Genomic DNA, 23,269 nt, shown 5'->3' with positions numbered 1-23,269 from the left:
TGCTTCGCCGTTCTAAGACATTATGAAATGAAATGACGGAGCAGAGAGAAAGGAAGGCTGTATGTGAGATAAGAATAGTGAGGATAAAGTTAGAAAGGGGAAAGATAGAAGCAAGAGAGAGAAAACAAGGAATAGGAAATGAATTAAGAGGGGGAGAGTAATTTTATAATTTCGTAATAAGATTCAGATAGCGATTCAGTTTCAGCCTATTTATTTAAACCTTGCTTTTGCATTTTAATGTAAACCATTTCTGATATCAATCTTTTATTATATGATGGTTCGTTATCTAAGATTTTTACCTCCTTCCAATTAAAATTGTGATTATGACTAACTCGATGTTCTGTAATAACCGATGGGGATTCTATTTTTTTGTTGATATCTGAAATGTGTTCATGCAATCTAGTTTTTAATTTCTTTTTTGTTTGACCCATGTAATTAGTCTCACAATTCTCACATGATATTTTATGAACCATATTCTGGTTGGATAATAATTCGAATTGATCTTTTCTTTTTTTTTTAAACTTTTAAGAATATTTGGAATGGTAAAGACGAATTTATAATTGAATTTCATTGCTATCGGTAAGAAACTTTCAGATATTGATTTTACATAAGGAATGGTAAAAAGAATTTTTCTTTAGTGTGTGAATTTTTTCATGTATTATGTTCGAATTGTTAATATGATATATTTTATTCTTTTTTGTATGATGAAAAAAATAAACTGGAATGGATAGCCATTGCTTAAGAAAATGTTAATTGCATTGACAAAATTTTTTCGGTAAAAATAAGAATGGGATAGTAGAATAATCTTATCCACCTAATGATAACGCCTCTTTTAAAACACACAGAATGATGTGAATAAAAATTAAAGAATCTAACTTAGATAATGAACCATCATAAAAGATTGATATTAGAAATGGTTCACATTAAAATGCAAAAGCAAGATTTAAATAAATAAGTTGAAACTGAATTATATATCAGTAACTGTTTTAATTACAACTTTTTTATGACTGTATACTGAATTTTATTAAGTTATATTATGTTCCATTAACAGATCTCTTGATTATTATCTGCAACTTCACCAAATGACTATAAAATATGACTCAATTACATACCAACTGTGGCGATAGATATTTATTAGAGGTATTGTCTAAGAGATAACAAATCATGTTAATGTCCTATTTCTTTTATGATTACATGCCTTCAAATAGTCATTTGTTCAAAATTAAGTTTATTTTATTTGTACATTGAAAATGACGAAACATATGTTTGTTATTTGAATTTTAAATGTTATTATTTGGCTCGTAGCCCTTCTTTTTTATTTGTTATAATTATAATTTTATCTAAGTAATTTTTTTGGACAAAAAGATATTTTAAATATATATTTATAATTATATATATACATATATATACGCATTTTCAAGGTGCGTCCCAAAATTTTCCAAACTTTTTCAATAGGGATAGGTCGGGTGGTGCCATCCGTGTGTTCGATTGCGCGTTTGAAAGGTACATCCCTAGCTGACTTCCAGTAAAAATTTCATGACATTTGGTTCAGTGGAAACGAAGTTATGGCGTCTCAAGTGTCAGTATGTTGTATACATCGGTACGAGAATGAACTTCGAACAAAGAGCCAATATTAAGTTTTGTTTTAAACTTGGTAAAACATTTACCGAAACCCATAATTTGATGAAACAAGTTTATGGTGATAATTGTGTAGCCCGTGCCAGTGTTTATGAGTGGTATACGCGATTCAAGAACGGTCGTGAGGACATAAATGACGACGCACATACAGGTCGCCCAAAATCGACAATTAACGAAAATTCCATCGAAGTTTTTATGATTCCAAGGGTATTGTGCACAAAGAATTCGTTCCAGCAGGCCAAACAGTTAATGCTGTATTCTATGTAAGCGTTTTGAAGCGTTTGGTGCACCGCATTCGTCGTATTCGGCCAGAATATCGCGAAGGAGGAAGTTGGCGCTTGTTACACGATAATGCGCCATCTCACCGTTCGACACTTGTCACTGATTTTTTGACTAAAAATCACATTTTAACAATCAACCATTCCCCGTATTCGCCTGATATGGCACCTTGTGACTTCTACCTATTCGGCAAAATGCATTTGTCCATGAAAGGAAAGCGGTATGTGGACGTAGAAGACATCCAAAGGGCTTGTACCACTATTCTGAAGGACGTGCCTTTGAACGACATAAAACACTCATTTGAAATGCTTTTAGATCGTGCCAAACGTTGTATTGAGTCCGACGGGGACTACTTTGAATAAACAATTTGAATTTGAAAAAAAAAGTAAACCGTTGTTGTTTTATTTAAAAGTTGGGAAAATTTTGGGACGCACCTTGAACAAAATAATGGATCATTAAATAATAAATCTCAACGATAATATAAGAATCAAAGCTAATTAGTAAAAGTATTCTGTATTGTCGTAAATACCTAGAAGGCGAGAGATCTTCCTTTGACGGAGGACGGCTATGGAATCTTTTGGGTGTGAGATGTTCTTCACTGTCTTCCTGAGTCGACGGATGGTAAGGATAATAGCAAGTCTTCTCCTTTCCTCTAACGGTCCTCATTAGCACTCTGCCGGAAGTGTACCTGCAAACATAGACAATTGGGCGCGGAATTTTAATGCGGGTGCCATGTTCTGGAAAATAGCGGACTAGCTGACGGTGCGATCACTGAGAGTAGAATATAAGGTATAATCGTGCTAAGTATGTATAACATTATTGTTACGGCGCAATCTCGCCTAATGAAATCCCTGATTGTTATCATTAGTGCGCAAATAATACACAAAAATAACGATTTACTAGGATTTCATGAACATTTAATACTTTACAAAAATATAATGTACGGATAATTTTAGTTTCAAATTTTTTTATCAATATGTTTAGTATTAAAAATTAGAAAAAATATAGAAGGTATTAAATTTAAAATTAAATAATCGAGTTCTCGAAATTAAAAAACAAAAATATAATGTACGGATAATGAGAGCTTTACACAGCGCGGGAGTTGTTGCGCAATTTATATAATAATAACAAACTCTTCACATAATATATTAGAAGCAATGACTTTTCAATACAGACTTAATTCATACATTTCGGTTTACTTCAAACCATCTTCAGCAAAGTCGTAGAACATAATATATGTGTCGGCAGAACCGTTGGACATCGTTGAAGTTATGCTATTGCGCAACAATTCCCGCGCTGTGTAAAGCTCTCATTGTCCGTACATTATATTTTTGTTTTTTAATTTCGAGAACTCGATTATTTAATTTTAAATTTAATACCTTCTATATTTTTTTTAATTTTTAATACTAAACATATTGATAAAAAAATTTGAAACTAAAATTTCTCTCGACATTAAAATAAAAATTAAGAAAACTTCGTATCACAATGATAATTAAGAAAATAGGAATAAATAATAAATTCACATGTCTTTGAGTCGAGAAAGAAAAGTCGCTGATACTGACATAATTCTCCGAAAGCAACATCCCCTTATTTCTCAGAAACTAACTATTGCACTTTATTAATATTAATAAAATCATAATCTGTTTAGCTAAATAAAGAAGTACAAACTCATAATTCGTATATTATGCTTGTTTTTATATCAAAATTATAAAAACAAATTCTATGAATGCAAAAATAAAATTCTTACAATTTTTTTTACAAATAACGTAGTTTAAATAATAGTGATTATATTATTGATAATATTACATCATTTTAAATGCTTGTTGTAGTTTCCTAAATCAGTTTTATTTCTAATTTTTTTTTTAGTTTTTTCATAATGCGATTTTAAATTTAAAGGTGGGGTGCGGCGTAAACCGGTACACCTGTCTGTAAAATAAACCATGAACTAACTTAATCTTTATAATGTTGTTTTATAAAGTCAAATAACTCTATTGGAGTTGAAGACAATCGCATATATAAAAAAATTCTTGAAAAACTATCACGTTATTTTTATCTTGCAGAACAGCATAAAGTAAACCCATACATCACAGAAAGATTGCAGAAATATTGCAAAATAATTTCACTGAAACATTGCAATATTGCATAGTGGCTGCGAAACGTTGCTGAATCATTGCTGCAAGATTCTAATAATGTTAAGATGTCTTTTGTTACATTGCAACGAAATGTTCCAGCAATGTAATTAATTGTAATGTAATGTATTTGGATAAATTTCTTACGAAGAAATTTTCTCTAAAATGAAAACTATTTTCTGTACATATATCTCACTAACTTTAATTTTTTTACAAATAGCATTTTTAGTGATATGTGCTTTCTATAAAGCAATTTTTTTTAGGATAAAATATTCCAACAAACCATAAAATATTCCAATAAATGTAGTATTAATTTTGAAGGATAAATTTATTTGTAAAGATAAAGCAGGTATGTACGTGCCCCGAACAAATATTATCCACATTAACATAATAATATAGTCGCTTGGTAAGTCAATCATGGATTAAGTTAATCGCAGTGATTCTTTTTAATTCAAAGCCACTCCGAGTCAATTGAAATCGATTAAAATTCAGCTGCTGGAAATGATTTATCAAAATATTAATTATGTGATCGATGATGTATTATGCCTGATGTGAACGCAAAAATAAACCAGCACCCAAACTTTATTGATAAATTTCATACCATCATTTTTTAATCGATTTCAATTGATTCGGAATGGTATCGAATTAAAAAGAATCACTGCGATTCTTATATAGCACAGAAGATTGAAGCAATATTGCTGCAATGTTACAATATTGCAGATTGGAGTGTAACATTGCAGAGATATTACAGAAATATAAATTAACAATATACATACAAAAGTCAATAATATGCTTGTAATACAACATTCTACAAACATTGCAAAACTGTAATTCTCTAATTGTTACAATAATAATAATATATAAAAATATAAGTTTTTACAATATTTATGTAATACAGTCTTTTAGTTTAACAGTCGTTTTTTTGATATAATAATTAATATAATTCATTTTATATTTAAATAAAAAATTTATTGATCTATTATTTAACGATTTCATTAGCTAAGTTTTATATTTATTTTAAATATGAAATGAAAAGATTGCATAATATCGAGTTTGGGTACAATCAATGCATCATTATCGGATAAGATAATGATAAGCAATTAAGCTGCTAAAAACGATTTATTAATCGAAATATTAATTCGAAATATTAATTATGTGATCGTTGATGCATTTATTTTTTGTCTGATGTGAACGCAAGAATAAACCAGCGCCCGAACTTTATTGTTAAATAAATTTCATACCGTTATTTTTTAATCGATTTTAATTGACTCTTTCGAATTAAAAAGAATCACTGCGATTAATTTAATTCATGATTAACTTACCAAGTGACTGTATTATTATATTAATTACTGTATTATTATGCGATTGTATTATTATATTAAATATTATTTATTATTATATTATATTAATAAATAATATTCGCGTGCGCGCGTAGTTTGTTTGGGGCACACACATACATGCTTTATCCTTACAAATAAATTTATCCTTCAGAATTAATACTATATTTATTGAAACATTTTATGGTTTTATCATAAAAAATTGCTTTTGGAAAGTACATATCGCTAGAAATATGATTTGTAGAAAAATTAAAGTTAATGAGATGTATAGAAATAGTTTTTATTTTAGAGTCTTCGTAAAAAATTTATCCAAATACATTACATTGTAATATTGCTGGAATATTTTGTTGCAATACAACAAAAAGCGGACATCTTAACATTGTTGGAATTTTGCAACAATAATTCAGCAACGTTTCGCGATCATCATGCAATATTGCAATGTTTCAGTGAAATCGTTCTGCAATGTTTTTGCAATCTTTTTGTGTGCTGTATGGATATTATTATAAACAATTAAAGAATTACAGTTTTGCAACGTTTCTGGAATATTACAGGCATATTACTGACATTTTGCAGGCATATTGTTAATTTACATCTCTGCAATGTTACATTGCAATCTGCAATATTGCAACTTCTTATAAAAATTTTTAGCCCGTTTTTAGTCCGCGCGAACGAATAATTTGGGTGGTGAAAACGTGCATTATACTCAATGAGTATGACTCCGTTTTTAAATCGCAAAACAGAAACTTTTCCGTAAAAATGAGTGGTTAAAACAGATTGTAGGACACGAGTATATCTGAGTGATAAAAACATGTACACTACGAGTATTTTTGAGTGATAAATACATGCTGCGTAAATTTGAAGTGAAAAAACGTATACGAATGCAAAATATTCATTTAACACTCGTCACTCACACGTTCTCACCACTCGAAATTACGTAATTCGTAGTAAGGCATAACCGATAGCACGAGAAAATCAGCTCCGCTCTTATCGAGATTCGAACCAAGGCCTGGTCTCCAAGTCTGCCACTTTTCCACTGAGCCACACCTATGTCGATATTCGCTCTGTTGTGCTTACTTATACATTACATCTTACAAAAGTAATTATATTTAATACATTGTATACAAATATATGTAATGTTATACAGATATAGATATATTAATAAACATATATATACACCCACAAATGGTACATATGTATATGTACATATACATAGTATATGATGATATTAGGGTAACTTTGATATGTATGTCGCATTTATCCAAAACTTAATTTTTAACTCAAGTATTGTTTATTATGTTTAAGATTAAATATATTATTCTACAATAATAAAAACGTCTACTACTAAAAAAAAATTAGAAATAAGAAATATTTAGTTTTTATGTAAAATTAAATATGATATAAGAGAAACTTTTAAAATTTTTACATTTTTACCGTGTCTTCCTCCTCCTCTCTCACACACACACACACACACACACACACACACACACACACACACACACACACACACACACGCGCGCGCGCACACAGGGATCTCAGAATATACGGCTCATGAAAGATTTATAAATAATAATTGGAAATACAATAAAATGACGTAGTAATTTATTAAATGTGTTTACAAAGTTTTATTAAAGAATAAATGGTGAATATATAATATATTAATAAAATAATAGATATAATTCTAATCTTGCATTCATTACGAGAATATGATGTGAGGAAGTATGAAATGTTTTTGTGTGTAATGCATTGAATTTAATATACTTAATCCAAACTGTGTATGCGTTTTGGGCATAAATTCGATCAGCTAAAAATTATTAGATATTATATGAAATATTTAAAAATTATTATATATATAAATATTAAAATAAAATACTTTTTAATTATTTAATGTAAAATTGATTAATAATTAATAAATGTGATAAATAAATGATTATTAAAAGAGGGACATATTAACGTGTTCTCACTTACCAGCTGACGGACAATGCACTAAAAAATATTCATAGCGGAAAAACGAGTATTGAAAATGGACAATTCAAAAATATTCATGATACTCGCGTATACGTTCCTCGTTCATCTGCGGAAAAACGAATATTAAAAACGGGCAATTTTCTCAAAAATACTCGTTTATACTCGTTATCATTCCTTACGATACACCGCGAGTGCTTGTGAAAGAAAAGGGCAGGAACGGACTAAAAAAACGATCCATATGAGATCTAAAAACGGTGAAAAATTTTTATAAGGAACATTGCAGCAATATTGCTTCAATTTTCTGTACTGTATGGAAATATGCATATAATTCAATAAAAATGTTTTATAACAAAATGAAAAGAATTTGAAAAATCTTATATACATTCATTTATAGATACTTTATACAGATAATTCCTGTAAAAGAAAAAGAATACGCAACATTAGTGCCTATTGTATCAGTTTTGGAGCCTATTTTGTCAAATGCTCATTTTTGCTTATCTTACGAAAACATTAATTATTGCAAAATTGTAAACAGTATTATAAAAACTGCTTATATGATCTAATAGGAGACACTTTTTAGTTGGTTCTTATGTTTTTAAAGTTTTATTTTTACCTTTTGTTTAAGAAATATTGTCTAAAAACAAAGTGTCGGAATGGTTTCCTCTAATATGTTATAATTATACATGTAATACCAACCTGCTAGTTTCAAATTTATATTGAGGCCTTCTCATGACTAGTAGTCGTGGAAGAATGTGTATGAAAACTCTTTTCACCCAAGGTGCCATTTTGTGCGTTTGTGGTGAACGGAAGTGAACATTGAGAACAACGACGGTAACGCATATACTGAAAAAAATAAAGAGACAGAGATCAATCATATATTATAAATAACATGTTATAAAAGTATGCTTTGCTACAAATAAGTATGCTTTGCAATATATTTTAATTGTCATTACATATTATGTATTACGAGATTACTTTCTTATCCACCACAATTTAAATAATATACTCCATTGATCAAACGTAATTTAATGACTAACTGTTACGCACAATAATGCAATTAGTATAGAAATATTAATTTAGTTATTCGCATGAAATTCGTAATTATTCTAATCACCAAACTAATACATTTTATATCTGTTTTACATGGCAACGATAATTAAAACTAATTACAAAGTTATTGTTTATGACGCTTAAGGAAAGTTAATTAAATTTTTAATAAACACCGCTTCATTACGGTAGAGATTTTAACCCTCGTTAACTTCTAGAGTTACTAGCCTAGGCTATTCGGAAACGTTACTCGAATATCACTGCGTATCATTTTACCTTTTTTTAACATTGAATGAGCAATAAGGATAAAACAATATATAGAAGCACTCGGATAATGTGTTTAAAGCTTAATGTGTATACACTATAATTATAATTAAATCACTATTATTATAATTGCAAAACTTTTTAAATGCAACGGTGTGTGATAATGTAAAGAGTCTTGTTATTTAAATATCGTAAATATTAACTTCCGAAAAAGAAAAAATAACTTTTTATTAAAGAGAAAAACTTATTTTTTTCTTTTTACAATAGATTAATATTACATTTTTAAAAATCAAAAATAGGATTTTAAAAAATATTTTGATTTTTTAATAAATATGTTCTTTATACTTGGTTTTAAAATATTTAGTTTTTATTATTTTCTTTGTTTTTATAGTAATTTATTTGCTTGATCCTTTTAGTGAACAAGAAACGCTCGTTACTTAATGTAAGTTATAATATATGTACTGTTATATATATTGCTCTTTTATATATGTAGTTTTAAATAGATTAGGTTCTTTTACAGAAAATAAAATCCAGAATTTCTAAGAAAATGCTGGATGTTTGCCAGTTATTTTCAATTTATATAATTCTCAGCTTACGGAAATTTTATAAAATTTCCATTTCTGTGCCCCAAATAATGCGCGCGCGCGCGCGCGCGTGTGTGTGTGTGTGTGTGTGTTATTTAATCTCTTTCGTGAATTGCGATATTTTGTAATTTTATGATAATGTCCTAGAAATCAGATTATTAGATTACTGCAAGTTTATCCCAGCGAACGGAGATAAATTGCCATAACGTACAATCATAATTGATCTTCAAAGCAGGACGGAATGTAAATCTCATGAGACTATTCATAACGCAGATCCATTCGGCGATGGGAGATTCTAACTAGGCAAAGAGAGAGAGAGAGAGAGAGAGAGAGAGAGAGAGAGAGAGAGGGGACAGATCGCGGTTTAAATTGGACCCACTTCCTTTGACTGGCTTCAAACCATTTATCGGTTCGGACTACGTTGCCGCAGCGACGTAAATTCTCGATCCTCACGTCTGTTCGCTTTTTATCATGCTCGACGACCGCGTTAGTCATCCCTGCAAAATGTGCCATAATGCTCACGTATTAGGCGTTCTCGAAGCTGCTATCTTTGCTCTAAACGTGTAATCTTGAACGACGGGACGTGACAAGAAAGACATTTCCAGTAAAACATTACTAATTTCAAGATGAGCTTGGTTGAAATTAATAAGAACATTTATTATAATTAAATATTTAATAAAATGATTATTATATATAATAATCATTCAATAATATAGTTATTACATAAGATTTTTATATAAATTATTTTTATCATTTTTATGTTTTATTTTACGACATAAAATATTAAGCGTCATCGATATTATATATGTACAGCTTCATTTCTTTAATTATTCGTGTATCCGGTATACTTAAAATTAATGTATTTTTGGTTAATATTAATACATAATTGAATAATTTTTTTTTCACTTTAAAGATCAAAATCCGAAGAAAAATTGAATAAAACTTAAAATCATATAAAGTTGTGAAGAATATTTGTTATAAATAATTTTTATAACGTAGTTAAAGAAAATATCCGACTCCTGCATTGGATACACCGTTTTATTTTATTACGCTTCATTTTATTATTGTGTGTATTAAAACTTACACGCATCCCAAATATCTTGTTTGTAAATCAATTTCAATAAATTATAAAATAATAAAAATTCAAGAAATCTTTTTTTTTTTTTTGATAAAAAGCAGAAATTATGTATGTAGAAATACGTAAGCAGTTGGTATAGGTCATCTACTACTTGGATCGAAGATGCGTTTACCAAGCTAATGCCAAGGATGTCACGCGCGGAATCCCGTACACATCTAAACGGAAATTCATAATGGTGCCGATCTAAGAAGAACGAAGTGAGCCTCTTGAAATTCCAGTGAGATGGGAAATTTGGCGCTATATTCGAAGTGGCAGATATTGCGCATTTCTCCACGATTATAAATTCCTTTGAAGTTCATCTCTTATCTTAGAAATATGTATGAGACACCTTTTTTTCGTACATTTTCCTAAATTTTCTACATTGATATATTATGGATTATATCACCATTAAAGATTTATTTGTAACACTCAAAACTTAAAAAATTTCTTATTTTATAAATAAAAAACATTATTTCGCAAATTTTTTAAATTTTCTATATTAATATATTGCGCATTAAATTTCAAATTAAAATTTTTTAAAAATATATGTAATGTCATTTCAAATTAGACAATTAAAAAATAAAAAATTTGTTACTTTCCTCTGACGAAATTGTGCGCAGTGTTCACCTCTATAATGCTTTAAACCTTCAATCGCACATAGCTTAAGAACTATCAATATCTTGGTGCTCTGGAACGAGAAGCATTCTTTTCTATTTGTTCTGCAACGTCCGCAATCACGGAAAGTGCGCAACACCTAAGCGAGACACGTTGTATATCTTAGAATTCAGCTCCACGGGTGGCTGGAGTCCAACCTCGGTGAACGCTGCTACTGATTAATGTGTCACACCTACTGCATCCTTGTAGCGTCCGAAGCTATTAGGAGGTTTCCATCACATACACACAGACACTCTTTCTCTCTCTCACACACACGCCTATGCCTGTACACATACATGGAAAGACACGTGGTTTCCACTCAAACTACGGCACGCTATCGGCCCAATTTGCCAATTTGCTGACTCCCTCGTCCTCAAGGAGATTCGTCGCTTCTCTCTTCGTTGCCCAAGTAGATCGCGTCATTGATTCGGGGTGCGTCTTAAAGCACGAGACTATATCGCTCCGTGGAACTACGTTCAATATCCTCCACATCGATAATGGCCGACACTCGAGATTCGCTTTCAAGTTCCAAATCGGTGGATTTTAAACGCTTCGGTGTCATATTCGCGCTCCGATTATATTATTTTTAATTTATTATTTTAAATTTTCTCCCAGGAGAAGTCCTATAATTCAATTCTGGTCATTATATTTTCATATATTTTTATTTGCGTATTTAGAATGCGTAAATAATTTTTATTCATTAAGAAGACAATTGCGTGAGAGGATTAATTCCGTTTTTATAATAATGTTTATTAACAAAATATATAAGGTTATTATAGTTATATAATTATAATTATTATATTAATTATGTACATGAGATTTAACATAGTATTTTTATTCCATGTTATTTTACATTTTGGAAATTTGTGTTAATTAAGAAGAACTTCATAATGCATATAATAGCACATATAAATTGCGTGCAATAATTATGTCATTAAAAAGAGATGCCTTTATTAATGTAGCTTCATGAGAGAGAACGTTCTTTAACGAGAAGCTCGAATATCAAATATTTCCTTGAAAATAATTACTGCGATGGCTGTTGGTTGTTACGCTTAATCAGTTTCTTCTTTCTTTCTTTATCTCTCATTGAAGATCAAATCCGCTTCAGAGGTAAGCAATCTTCATCTCGCGTTCGTCCTGGCCCGTCTTGGCCGCGTAATCCAGAGAAATATTGCAAATTCGAGAGCTACCGAGGAGTAAAAAGCCTTTCGCTGTTCTAAGACGTTCGCGGACGTGGAATGAATCGTGAAATCGTAGGACTCCTCTACCGATTCTCTGAGGAAAGGACCATTAAGTCTCGGATGCGCGTAGTTGGATTGCTCGCATTTGCTAGTGTGTATCTCAGAAAAAGAAATATCTCTTCCACTCGCGCCACAGTGTGCGTTTTGTTAGTTAACATGTTTGATGCTAATGTATATATTTCGCATTTGAATAAAAATATTTTATATTTCCATTGAGAAGATTCAATAAAAATAATCGTATATTTTAAATTATTAAAGAAACCACGCCACTTCTTATTGTCCTTAAAGAATTAAATAATTCCATGCTTTCATATATTTTGCTGAGCAAAGCTCTTTTAACATAGAAAATAAAATCATATAAGTGTATTTTTTCAGTGAAACGCACATGTACCGAAGGGAGCGTTTTCGATCTTCTGTGAATTGGCTGCGTCATGCTGAGAAAACGTCGTACAAATTTCCTAGTCGCTTCATCATCGTTGGCCATCAGTCATGAAGAAAAGAATGTTGCGCTAGATGGAAGCAAGAGTCTGAGAAAGCTTTATAAAAAAATGTAGAGAAAGAAGAGAAACACACAAAGAGGAAGTTTTTATGAAGAATGAATGTGGGAGATTGCAAGAGAAAAAATAGATATTGAATTAAGAGATGTAAGCGTGAAATTGTACAATAATTGCGGAATATCAGGAGTAAAAAGAATTTTCCCGTTGTTGCAAAACTATGAGTATTAGTAAATTATTTGTACGATACAAGTTTCTTGGATGTTATTTGTTATATATTGGCGAATATTAATTAAAAATCATATTTCTTTATTCTTGTCCTACAAAGTGTACAGTATTATGAAATATGCATCTATGGTCGCGGGTTTATGCACATAATTATACTATAGTTTAGAAATTTTAAATAATTTTTAGTGCAAAAAAAGAAACATTTTTTTAAATGTATTTTGAGGCGATGAGTTCGAATCTGCTATTAAAATATTTTCGTTAGGTTCGATTTTTTTTGAGAAAAAAAAAAGACATTTTTTTTTATATAATACATATAATAATTCCATTGAAAATAAAAAGTGTTAAATTTTTGTTTTATTTTATATATGTCTTTAAACTTTTGATTTCACATTAGAAGTGACTAACAGTAGTCGCCTAAATGTATTTGTTCAGTTCTAATACCCCTGATTTTTCAATTATTATCAAATTCTAGCGAAAATATCTGCTTTGTTCATCATTCAAATTATTAAAAAAAAATGCTATATCATAGATAAATATTAACTGAAATTTCGCTATAAAACTATCTTCATATGCATATGCTCTCGCATAAAACATTTAAAACTAGTGTTATTTATGATCGTTATGCTATATATAATGCGATTCTCGAGAATTTGATAAGATGAAGAAGAAATTGCAGAAATATACAATTTAAAAACTGATTACACCTACCAGGACAAGCGATATATTTTTAGAAGTGAACGGAGTCATAACTACCAAGCTACAAAGGGCAGTACAGCTAAGTCGGACCAAGCAGGATGTAACCTACATCTGTATGATGCATTACACCGGCACACTTCCGACGTTCGCGCGTTTTCTTCGTCGCAAACTCCTCGTCCTTTTGGTGAATCGAAATATTTCTTCACGAGATTTCCCGGACCGTGTTCGTACGTCTATGACCCACTTTGCGAATTCACATGCAACCAGCACGTACTGTCTCGCGACCGTTCATCTTCGGGGCGACAACCGCATGAATCGTAATCACGTTCGAAAAAGCCATTCACGTAGACCGGCAAGTGACCGGAAGGGAAGACATCTACGGCGTTGCGTCTGGTTGAATTGCAACGGCAAGTTTCCGCGGCACGGGACCATGAGATGCTTCTCAACCTTTTCAACAAAGTTTCCGGAAGAAAAAGCAGGAGGAGGGGACAGATAAGTGCCGCATACTCCACTTTTTGTCGTTTCGTTATATCTCGTCTGAAGATGCGAAAGAGCGATTAAAGTTATGCTATCGAAGGCGAGCACCTTGAGAACCATGGCGCACTTTACGAGCCGTATTGTTCGCTGTGTTAACGTAAGAAAAAAGTTGATCTTTTGAAACTTCCGGTTAGGCAATTGTGCGCTAATACTTTATAATACTTTATATAATAGCACTATAATACTATAATAGTAACTATAGTCTCTCAGCGTTTGTTTGATTTTATCATGATATACAAAATAAAGATTTTACATGTTAACAAGAATTTCAGAAAATAAAAAAATGTATCATTATTAAATAAAAAAAATGAAGTATTAAAATTTAATTTGTTTAAATTTTTCAATTTTTTATTAATATATTAATTATTGAGATTTTCTTTTTGATCTAATTAAATATATATAATTTTTGTTAATCCATTAATATTGTACATACACTGAACAAAATAATACATATATCAAGCATCGTTTTAATTGGAAATAATGTTGTTAATTTAATAACAGTATTATTGAAACAGATAAAATGTTATTAACATAAAAGCATGACGTATTTATATCGTTAATAGGATTTGAAATAACAGTTATTTTTATTAAAATGAATAGTGCTATTTATATGATATTATTTTTTCAATATAAAGAAAAAGTATGATAATTGAGACATTCTGAGAAATTTTAATATATGCAATCTAAATCAAAACTTAAATACATACAGGGTATTCAAAAAGTCCCGGACCGGGTGAATAACTTGAAAAAAAAAATTTTTTGAAATAACGCCGAAACACGTGAAATGATTTTTCAAAAAATCTATCTTTTGAGAGGGGTTGCCGCCCCCAATGGGGCACGTGGGGTACGAGGGGGGTCGAAAATCTTAAATAGCAACATAGGTCAAGTGGGGGCTCATTTGAAAGGTCTTTTCGAGACGAATCCAAAACACTGCGCATAGAGGGCGCTGCGATCATTTTCGGCGGAGTTATTTGATTTTTAAAATGTGCGTGTTCTCTGAGGAGCCATGTTATCTTAAATGTAGGAAAAATCCACGACGTTGAAGGAAAAAGAAAATAACCACAAAAACAGCGATAAAGACGCTTGATTTCAAAATTACAGAGATGAACTACGACAAAACAGCTTTATCAGGGAAGAAAGTTACATAAAGTGTAAAATAATAATGACTCAATGATTTGAACTTTTGACTTCAAGTGTCTTTATCGGCATTCAAAAACGCGACCATTCATGTACATGTGTGACAACAAATACGGTGTGTTTCATGTGCAAAAAGTCCTGCGTAGTGTTTTGGATTCGCCTCGAAAAGACCTTTCAAATGAGCCCCCACTTGACCTATGTTGCTATTTAATATTTTCAACCCCCCTCGTGCCCCACGTGCCCCATTGGGGGCGGCAACCCCTCTCAAAAGATAGATTTTTTGAAAAATCATTTCACGTGTTTCGGCGTTTTTTCAAAAAAAATTTTTTTTTCAAGTTATTCACCCGGTCCGGGACTTTTTGAACCTGTATATGCGTGTGTATGTGTATGTGTATGTGTGTGTGTGTGTGTATGTGTGTGTGTGTGTATATACACACACATATACAGGATGTCCCATGACTCAATTAATATTTTTGGGAGTGAAAGAGGATGAAATTTTGAACTAAAAGTTCCTTTCCCAATTTTAGCCCAAACTATATATTATTTATTGATGTTAGTCAATTTCTTACGGTTAAGAAATTTAATTATTTTTAACTTAAAACTTAGATAATGACTTATTGTAGAAAGCCTGTTAAAGTTGATCAATCAATTGTGCCTGGCCGAAGTACGCAGGAGCATAGCGTGTATAAGCTTCTCGCGTTTATTGTACATAGGGGAGACCGGTGCCGATTGTCACAGTTTTTGTTTAGTAATTTTTAAACAAAAGTGAATGCCTAATTTTAAAATATTATGTACGTTATAATATATCTACCTTTAGATTAAAAAAAATATTACTCATGAATTCATCATATCGTAAAAATAAGTTATTTAATTTTAAATGAAACTGCGAAAATGTGACAATTAACTCCATATTTTGAGTTGATTGTCACACGTTCTAGGATTGACAGTAACATATTTGTTATGGACAACATGTATAAAAAAAATATAATTTTTATTTTAATATCATTTCTGTATTTTGAGAAATAATAGTAATTATGGTATTAATTCAAATAAAATAGTTATTTTAATCATAAAATAGTAATTTGTTTTTGTACCGTAGTTTCTATATGAAAAATGAAAAAACATATCTGTATGAAATATAATATTGTATATTCTCTAAAAATGTATTCTTTAAATATATTTAAATTGTTACCTAACTTCATTTTTTAGTCAATCTACTCCACAGAGTCATTTTTAATAAAAGAGATTGGATTCACAAACTTTGTCAGGATAATGATTAATCAGTCAAAAAAATGTAAAAAAGCCCATCAGAGCTACATCAGCTGTTCGGATGCACAGAAAATTCTTTATTTTCGTGTGAATGTAACAAAACGAATAAAATATATTTTATTTTTACATTTTTCACTGATAGATTCTTTCGAGCCTCATTTTATATATTTGATAATAATTAATTAATTGTAACATAAATCTTCTAAGTCACATGTCATTTTCTATAAATACAAGAATATCGCGATTAATAATGTCAAAAATTTGTCAGACAACAAAATAGGTGGTAAGAAACTCACCAACTTCATTTTCTTAAAAATTGTTATAAATATAATGTATAAAATGCTTGTGATCTAATGAGAGTCGGAACGTATAGCATTGTATTGAAATTATTGTAATATTAAATTCATTTATTAGCACTTAATATCCTGCATTGACTCGTCTTTATTTAATTTGTTTTAAAAATTTTGAGTCTAAGTATATTGATTTTTAGTTTTTAAAATGCTTGTGATGCAAATCATTTTACATAACGAATTAATATTATGTCAGCAGTCTACAGTCAAAAAAAGAGCTTTTCCTGCTATATCTTGTTGAGTTATAAGCATTTTGATAATCAATCTCATATAGCTCCGGTCTCCCCTACATCCTTCTGATTAAAATTATATTATAATTTTTTATATTAATTAATAAAAAAATAAATAAAAATCAATAAACGGTTAGATAAATGAATAAATTATTTATTTATTGATCTACACATTTACTGATTTATTCATTTATTTATTTATTAATATAAAAAATTATAATAAAATTTTAATCGGGAGAATGTATAATAAGATTGAGAAGCCCCATAGCATATTGGTATCCTATAGTAGCGCTCCTGTGTATTCCAGTTGGGCAATCTGATTAATCAAGTTTAAGGGGATTCTAAAGTCGTCTATATTATCGATTAAACTAATTAATAATTTTTGTATAATAATTATATAACAACTTTTTTCCTTTTTTACTGATTTGAAAATCCTTTTCCAAGATTAAAGTATATGCATTAATACGTGTTTGTGAGGTGGAGTTTATGCCGAAAACGACAAAAAATTTTGAAATTGAGTCCAATATAGTGTTCTAGAGCTATCACGTTGTAATAACATTTGCTTCATATAAAAGCTATGCAATCTGTACTTACGAAATAGTAATTTCCATGAAAAAATAGCTGGAGTTCTTAAAATTGCACTTAAATGTCTAATTAAAACATAATTGTTACACAAAAAATTTATGTGTATGTGTGGCATGCGTGAGTGAGCTATTGATGTAGTGCTGTGTCAATGACACGTAAATCATCTGTGTGTAAGTGCTATTTATAATATGACTAGTCATCTTTTAAGATCCTCTTAATAACTCGATAAATAATGGTCTGAGCCACAATTGAGAAAGGAACTTTTAGTACAAAATTTCATTCTTTTTTACTCCCAGAAATATTAATTAAGAATTATGGTACGCCTTGTATATACATAAAGTATTTCCTATAACTTAATCATTTAAAATATCTCCGTTGTTATAATAATACCAAAAATACCTCAAGTCACCAAAAGGAATGTTGGTCAATTCGAAGGGACATATATATTATGATAAGCAAAAAGTTTTTCTCAAGGTCATATTTTTTAGACTTCGAGGTTTTGAAATCTTAAAAAAATATAACCTTGAGAGAAATGTTATGTTTATCATATGTGCCCCTTCAAATCGAACAACTTCTTCCTGTAATATCATAAACAACGGAGATATTTTATGATCAAATTATAGGAAACACTCTGTGTATATGTTCAAGTAAATGCATCCAAGTAGAAACTACTAACTTTCTCACATTGTTTTGTAGAATTTAAATTCATTTAAATTAAATGTTTAATGTTAAAATTAAATTAAAGTTAGAGTGGTTTTTTTATATAGTGGCATTTGTAGTTTATAATAATTTAATTAAAGTTTCTGAGCAGTGTGTATGTGTGTGCAAGAAAATATCTTCGAATGATTATATCGTAAGACCTGATATGCGCGTGACGAGTTCAAATTTTATTTCCAAGTAAAATATCGTCTGACGATGTAAGGAGTGTCCATATTTGCTGATGGCGCGTATCCGTCGACAAATATTGAATTCGCAAATGAAACGTAAACGTATTAATTCAGGTTAATGCATTCTGGTTGGTGTGGTCCCGAGGTCTTTAGCGAAATTATTTATCGATCGCCGCAACATCACTGAAAATTGCATCATGCTTCGGAGTTGCAACGGAATTTATTATATCATGATTGGAAATATAAAAGACAATGCAAATTTGAAAATAAATTGATAGAAACGACGATTCTGATTTAAAAAATTAAAAAAAAAACTTATTTCAGTTGCTTAGTTGCCAATACATGCCGATAATTAACTTGTATGTGTATTACATTTTGTATTTCTATGTACTTAAATAATACATAAGATGTTATACAAGCATAGAAAAATTTTGGGACTCTGACAGTATCAATGTTCGAGCGACTTCTTGTTTTTCTTGTTCTTATTCTTCTTCTTTTTAAAAGTCCCCTGTATAGATTTCCAATCCAAAGTAAGGGATCATCTAGTATCACGCGATGATCTGGATCTAAAAATTCTGATGACTCCTCTTCGGGGAGAAACATCACGTTCAATTAATTTTTTATGTAAATTTTTTCCTGAGTCCTCTATATATAGCGACTCTAAGTTCCAACTTGAATTGAGATCAATGATCTGAGAGGTAAAGATCATCTCAGGCAAAAGATTATATATTGAATTAAAAAATATAAATAATCACTTAAATTTGTAAAAGATTCTTATTGATAAATAAAACTAAATAATTAATAACTTTTATATTTATCTCCGCAATAACTATATAGAGGAAACGAACTAAGGCGGGAATAAATTCAGTTTGATCAATGATTGAATCAGCTCCACTCTGTAACTGTCAAAGGGCAAGCCCAAAAAAGGTAGCTTAAGTCCTGTAATTCATAACCACATTCACAATCATCTTTAATTTTAAATAAGAAAATATTAGTTACAACATATTCTGTGATAATTCTTACAACTTTATTGAAATCCACTCTACTGATATTAAATTTTCTAAAAGAAAGTATATCAATGTAATCAGCTATTTTCAGCTATTATAGTACAAAAGCGAATTTGATTCGATGATCGAATCCATACGAAATAAACCAAAAGAGGGGGGATCTCTAAACTGAAATTGGCACTAATCGGATGCAGGTCGACTCCGTAGTACTCACGCTGGATTGCATTCCAAAATTCAACTCTGTCAACTCGAGTATTATTTTATCCCTGTTAGTTAAATATTGAATAAAGATAAAAGATACTCAAAGTTGACAGAGTCAAGTTTTGGAACGCACCCCTGGAATTATTCTAACTCTAGTAGAGTGATGTATTATCATTCGTATGATTAAAATACGTGATGCAATGCGATATGTATTGTCATCTATCGTACCAGTGGAGCATGCGCACTTTGTTAAATAAAATGTTAGAAGAACTCGCGAAAAATCAAATCATGCCAAGTTGAAACCATGGCAGCTCCATATTGAATTCAATGCAATCGCTTGTAGCGAGTTAGTGTGGCTTCGTCGTTGAAAAGCTATTCCAAATTTTTTTCTATGAGGCTTAGATAATTATTTGAAATATACAGTACAGAAAGTTGCAATGTTGCTGTAATATTGTTGGATGGACTAATTTGTGCTGTGTGAATATATTATCAATATATTAAGAAATATTTTTTAATATACTGAAGCATACAAAAGTCTAAGTATCTTGAATTGAACGTGTGATTTTAAAAATCTCTCAGGAAGTGTAGGACTAAAGTTGTTTGGTACATGTTTGGTACACCTACTTTGTACTAGTACGAAGTAGAAGGAAGTAGAGGGGAAGTGGAAGGAAATAGTAATGCGATTCAAGGATCGCAAAAGTTCGTCGTTTAATGCGTCGATCGACGTCGCGATGGGCCCCGTGGCTAGGGTCCGAGTTTTGAACTTGTTTAAAGTTCGGATGCGGTCCTATCAGTAACGTGGGCACGTATAGGAACTTTCTCGTCCTTTTCGTTAGGTTCTTCTTTACCATCGCGCTGTCGGCGTTACTTCAATTGGACGATGTATCGATTCGCGGCTTTCCTTTCAATCCTCATACGATGTTTCTTCTCTCATTTTTCGCGTCGGCGGTGCGGCGACTGAGTTCCGGACTTGTTAGGAATATTTTTCCACATTGGGCTCTGATCATATTGGACGCCGCCGGGCAATAACGTTTTTCAAGCCAGTCCCTCGCGAGGTAATAAATCCTGTACGATCGTCATTGAATATTTAATAACGTGTATCCCATGAGCGTTATTGCAACCTCGATAGGAATCTAGTAATTTCATTTAAAACGATGCATTTTCGTTAAAAAACCAATGCTCTGTTTAAGTATAAAATTTTATGTTTTCCAATAATCAATGATAGAACATGATTCAGTGTAATCACAAACATAAAAATTGCAAATCATTAATAACACAGTTAATAAAAAATTTTTAATGGTATGTTCGGTTGTTAGCATGCCAAGTTTTACGAGCGTGATTATTTGAGGATTGCAAAAATTTTATTTCGTATGTGCAAGCGTTGCTTGTATTATTATTCATTCGTATTTGTCATAAATCTTCTTGTCAAGAGCCAATATCGGTTTCGCGAAGTGCTTCGTCGTTTTAGTCGCTCAATCATTGTAGTTGGCACTTGCGAAGAACGATGGCTATTTGGGGAAGAATGTACCATCTTTTATTTCTCATCTTTTTGCTCTATCAATCCGTATTCGCTGTTGTAAATCGGTCGTCTGTTCGATCGAAGAAATTCTATACAAATATATGCATTCTTTCAATGTTCATCGACAGATTTTTCTACAAAGATTTCCTACAAAATTTCGCAAAATATTAGCTAAATATTGTTACTGAAAGGAACAGTTTCATATTAATATTGTTATTGATAGTTTAATTTTTATGTGCTCGCAATTTTTCTCTTTTTCTTTCTCTTTGTCTTATTGATTTTTGCAAAAATTTCTGTAAATTTTAAGGAGATAAAAAATAATTGTGTTCATGATTATATATACATTTATATTATATATAGCGCGCGGTTTACAGAATTGGAGAGTGAGGAATATAAATACTTATATAAATTCATTGAAATATTTAAGCACTTAGATCTGTTTAAAATAGATCTTTATCTCTTTTAAATAAAAACTCCTAAAATTATGTGTTTAAATACTGTTTATATCAAAACATATCTTGAAATAGCAAATCTCGTCATTTCAGAAAAATAATGATTTAATTGCTTTTTGCCATTTTTAACTTGTAATTAATATATGATGTAAACGCATTCTTACTTTTTTTATATCAAACTAAAGGTATCTTTTTCCATGTTTGGACGTTTTCTATCAGTATGGTTTCTAAGATCTCTGAAATAAATCGACATTTACGCCTCGTCGTCCTCTCGTCACATTTTGACATAAAGATGCCGTCGCGCGAATGAAACTTTTAATAGAGAGGTTGACACGAGCTGGAGCGTCGTTGTCGCTTACAAGCGTGACAAGTCGGAGAGAGCAGCACTCAAGGCGATGAAATTTACTTAGCAAGAGTAACGACATCACTGTCCACTCGGAAAAGGCACTCGACGAACAGAAGCGAGTCAGGTATCAGAGAATAACGAAATACAAAAGAAAATCTGAAGCTGGGGGGAGAGGAAGTTGTGTGTACATCTCCAATCATCTGAGCTGAATTTCGTTAGCGAATAATATGTATGAATAAATATTTGCTAAAAATTATTAACAAACTTCATCATTGACTGGATAATTTGAAAAAAAATTGCAAATTAGAGTAATAATTAGTTTAAACTTTGAAATATTCGTGATATCATAAATAAACTTTAAATCATAAATTTAAATATAAGTTTCATAAATTTATTATAACAGCAACTTTTAAATCATTTTATGTTGCTATAAATTATATTATATAAGTATTGCTGTTCTTTCAATATGTTGGGATCTGCTTTCTCAAAGTTTTGTTTGAAATATTGTTAGATACTGTTCACGAAGTTTCATACTGTGGAAAATTTCTTATTGGGGAAAGTTATGATTTATTTGTATCTATTAATCGATCAAACAGTAATATATTGCGTCAAAATTGGTTTCCTATTTTTTATGTAAGATTTTATGATTTATTATTTTATTATGTAAAAAATTTGATCATTAACGATGATATGGTATTCACAATATTAAAACGAGGAAATAATTCACAAAAAAGATCCCAGAGGAAGAACTAATGCCTAGATATAAAAAACGCATCAAATATAATATGCATTTAAAAGTTAATGGCTTTCCTTCGTTAGGGCAAGCCGTTTAACAAATTCATTGGGCGAAATAAATTTTGTCGGTAAATCTCATTGTTGGCTTTAATCATGCACTAAGTTTGCATCAGTGACGTTAATATCGCTACGTTCGTAAATTTCCGTGTAAATATTAGTATTCATTATAAATCACCTTAAATTATATTGTCGTGCATTAACAAGAAAAAAAAATGAATTAGTGTGTTTTGTCTTCGAAAAAATCCTTTTTATAAGATGATCTGCATTAAATTATTGAGACA

At 30.6% G+C, this 23,269-nt stretch overlaps 1 protein-coding gene across 10 annotated transcripts in view; it reads right to left on the bottom strand.

The window, feature by feature from the left end:
* nAChRalpha4 (nicotinic acetylcholine receptor alpha4) overlaps positions 1-23,269 on the bottom strand; it is a 355,672-nt gene that overhangs the window by 14,710 nt on the left and 317,693 nt on the right. For all 10 annotated transcript variants that reach the window (XM_087412309.1, XM_087412306.1, XM_087412305.1 and 7 more), the window contains 2 exons: positions 8,045-8,191; positions 2,447-2,605 (listed from right to left, as the gene is read on the bottom strand). In XM_087412309.1, coding sequence (XP_087268435.1) covers positions 2,447-2,605; positions 8,045-8,191 — 306 coding nt within the window. The remainder of the gene's footprint in view (positions 1-2,446; positions 2,606-8,044; positions 8,192-23,269) is intronic.

The sequence above is a fragment of the Acromyrmex echinatior genome, chromosome 13, assembly GCF_024713525.1.
Source record: "Acromyrmex echinatior isolate Ae372 chromosome 13, ASM2471352v2, whole genome shotgun sequence".
NCBI classification, from domain to species: Eukaryota; Metazoa; Arthropoda; class Insecta; order Hymenoptera; family Formicidae; genus Acromyrmex; species Acromyrmex echinatior.
The sequence above is the reverse complement of the archived record's forward strand: the minus strand, read 5'-3'. Positions and strand labels throughout refer to the sequence as shown.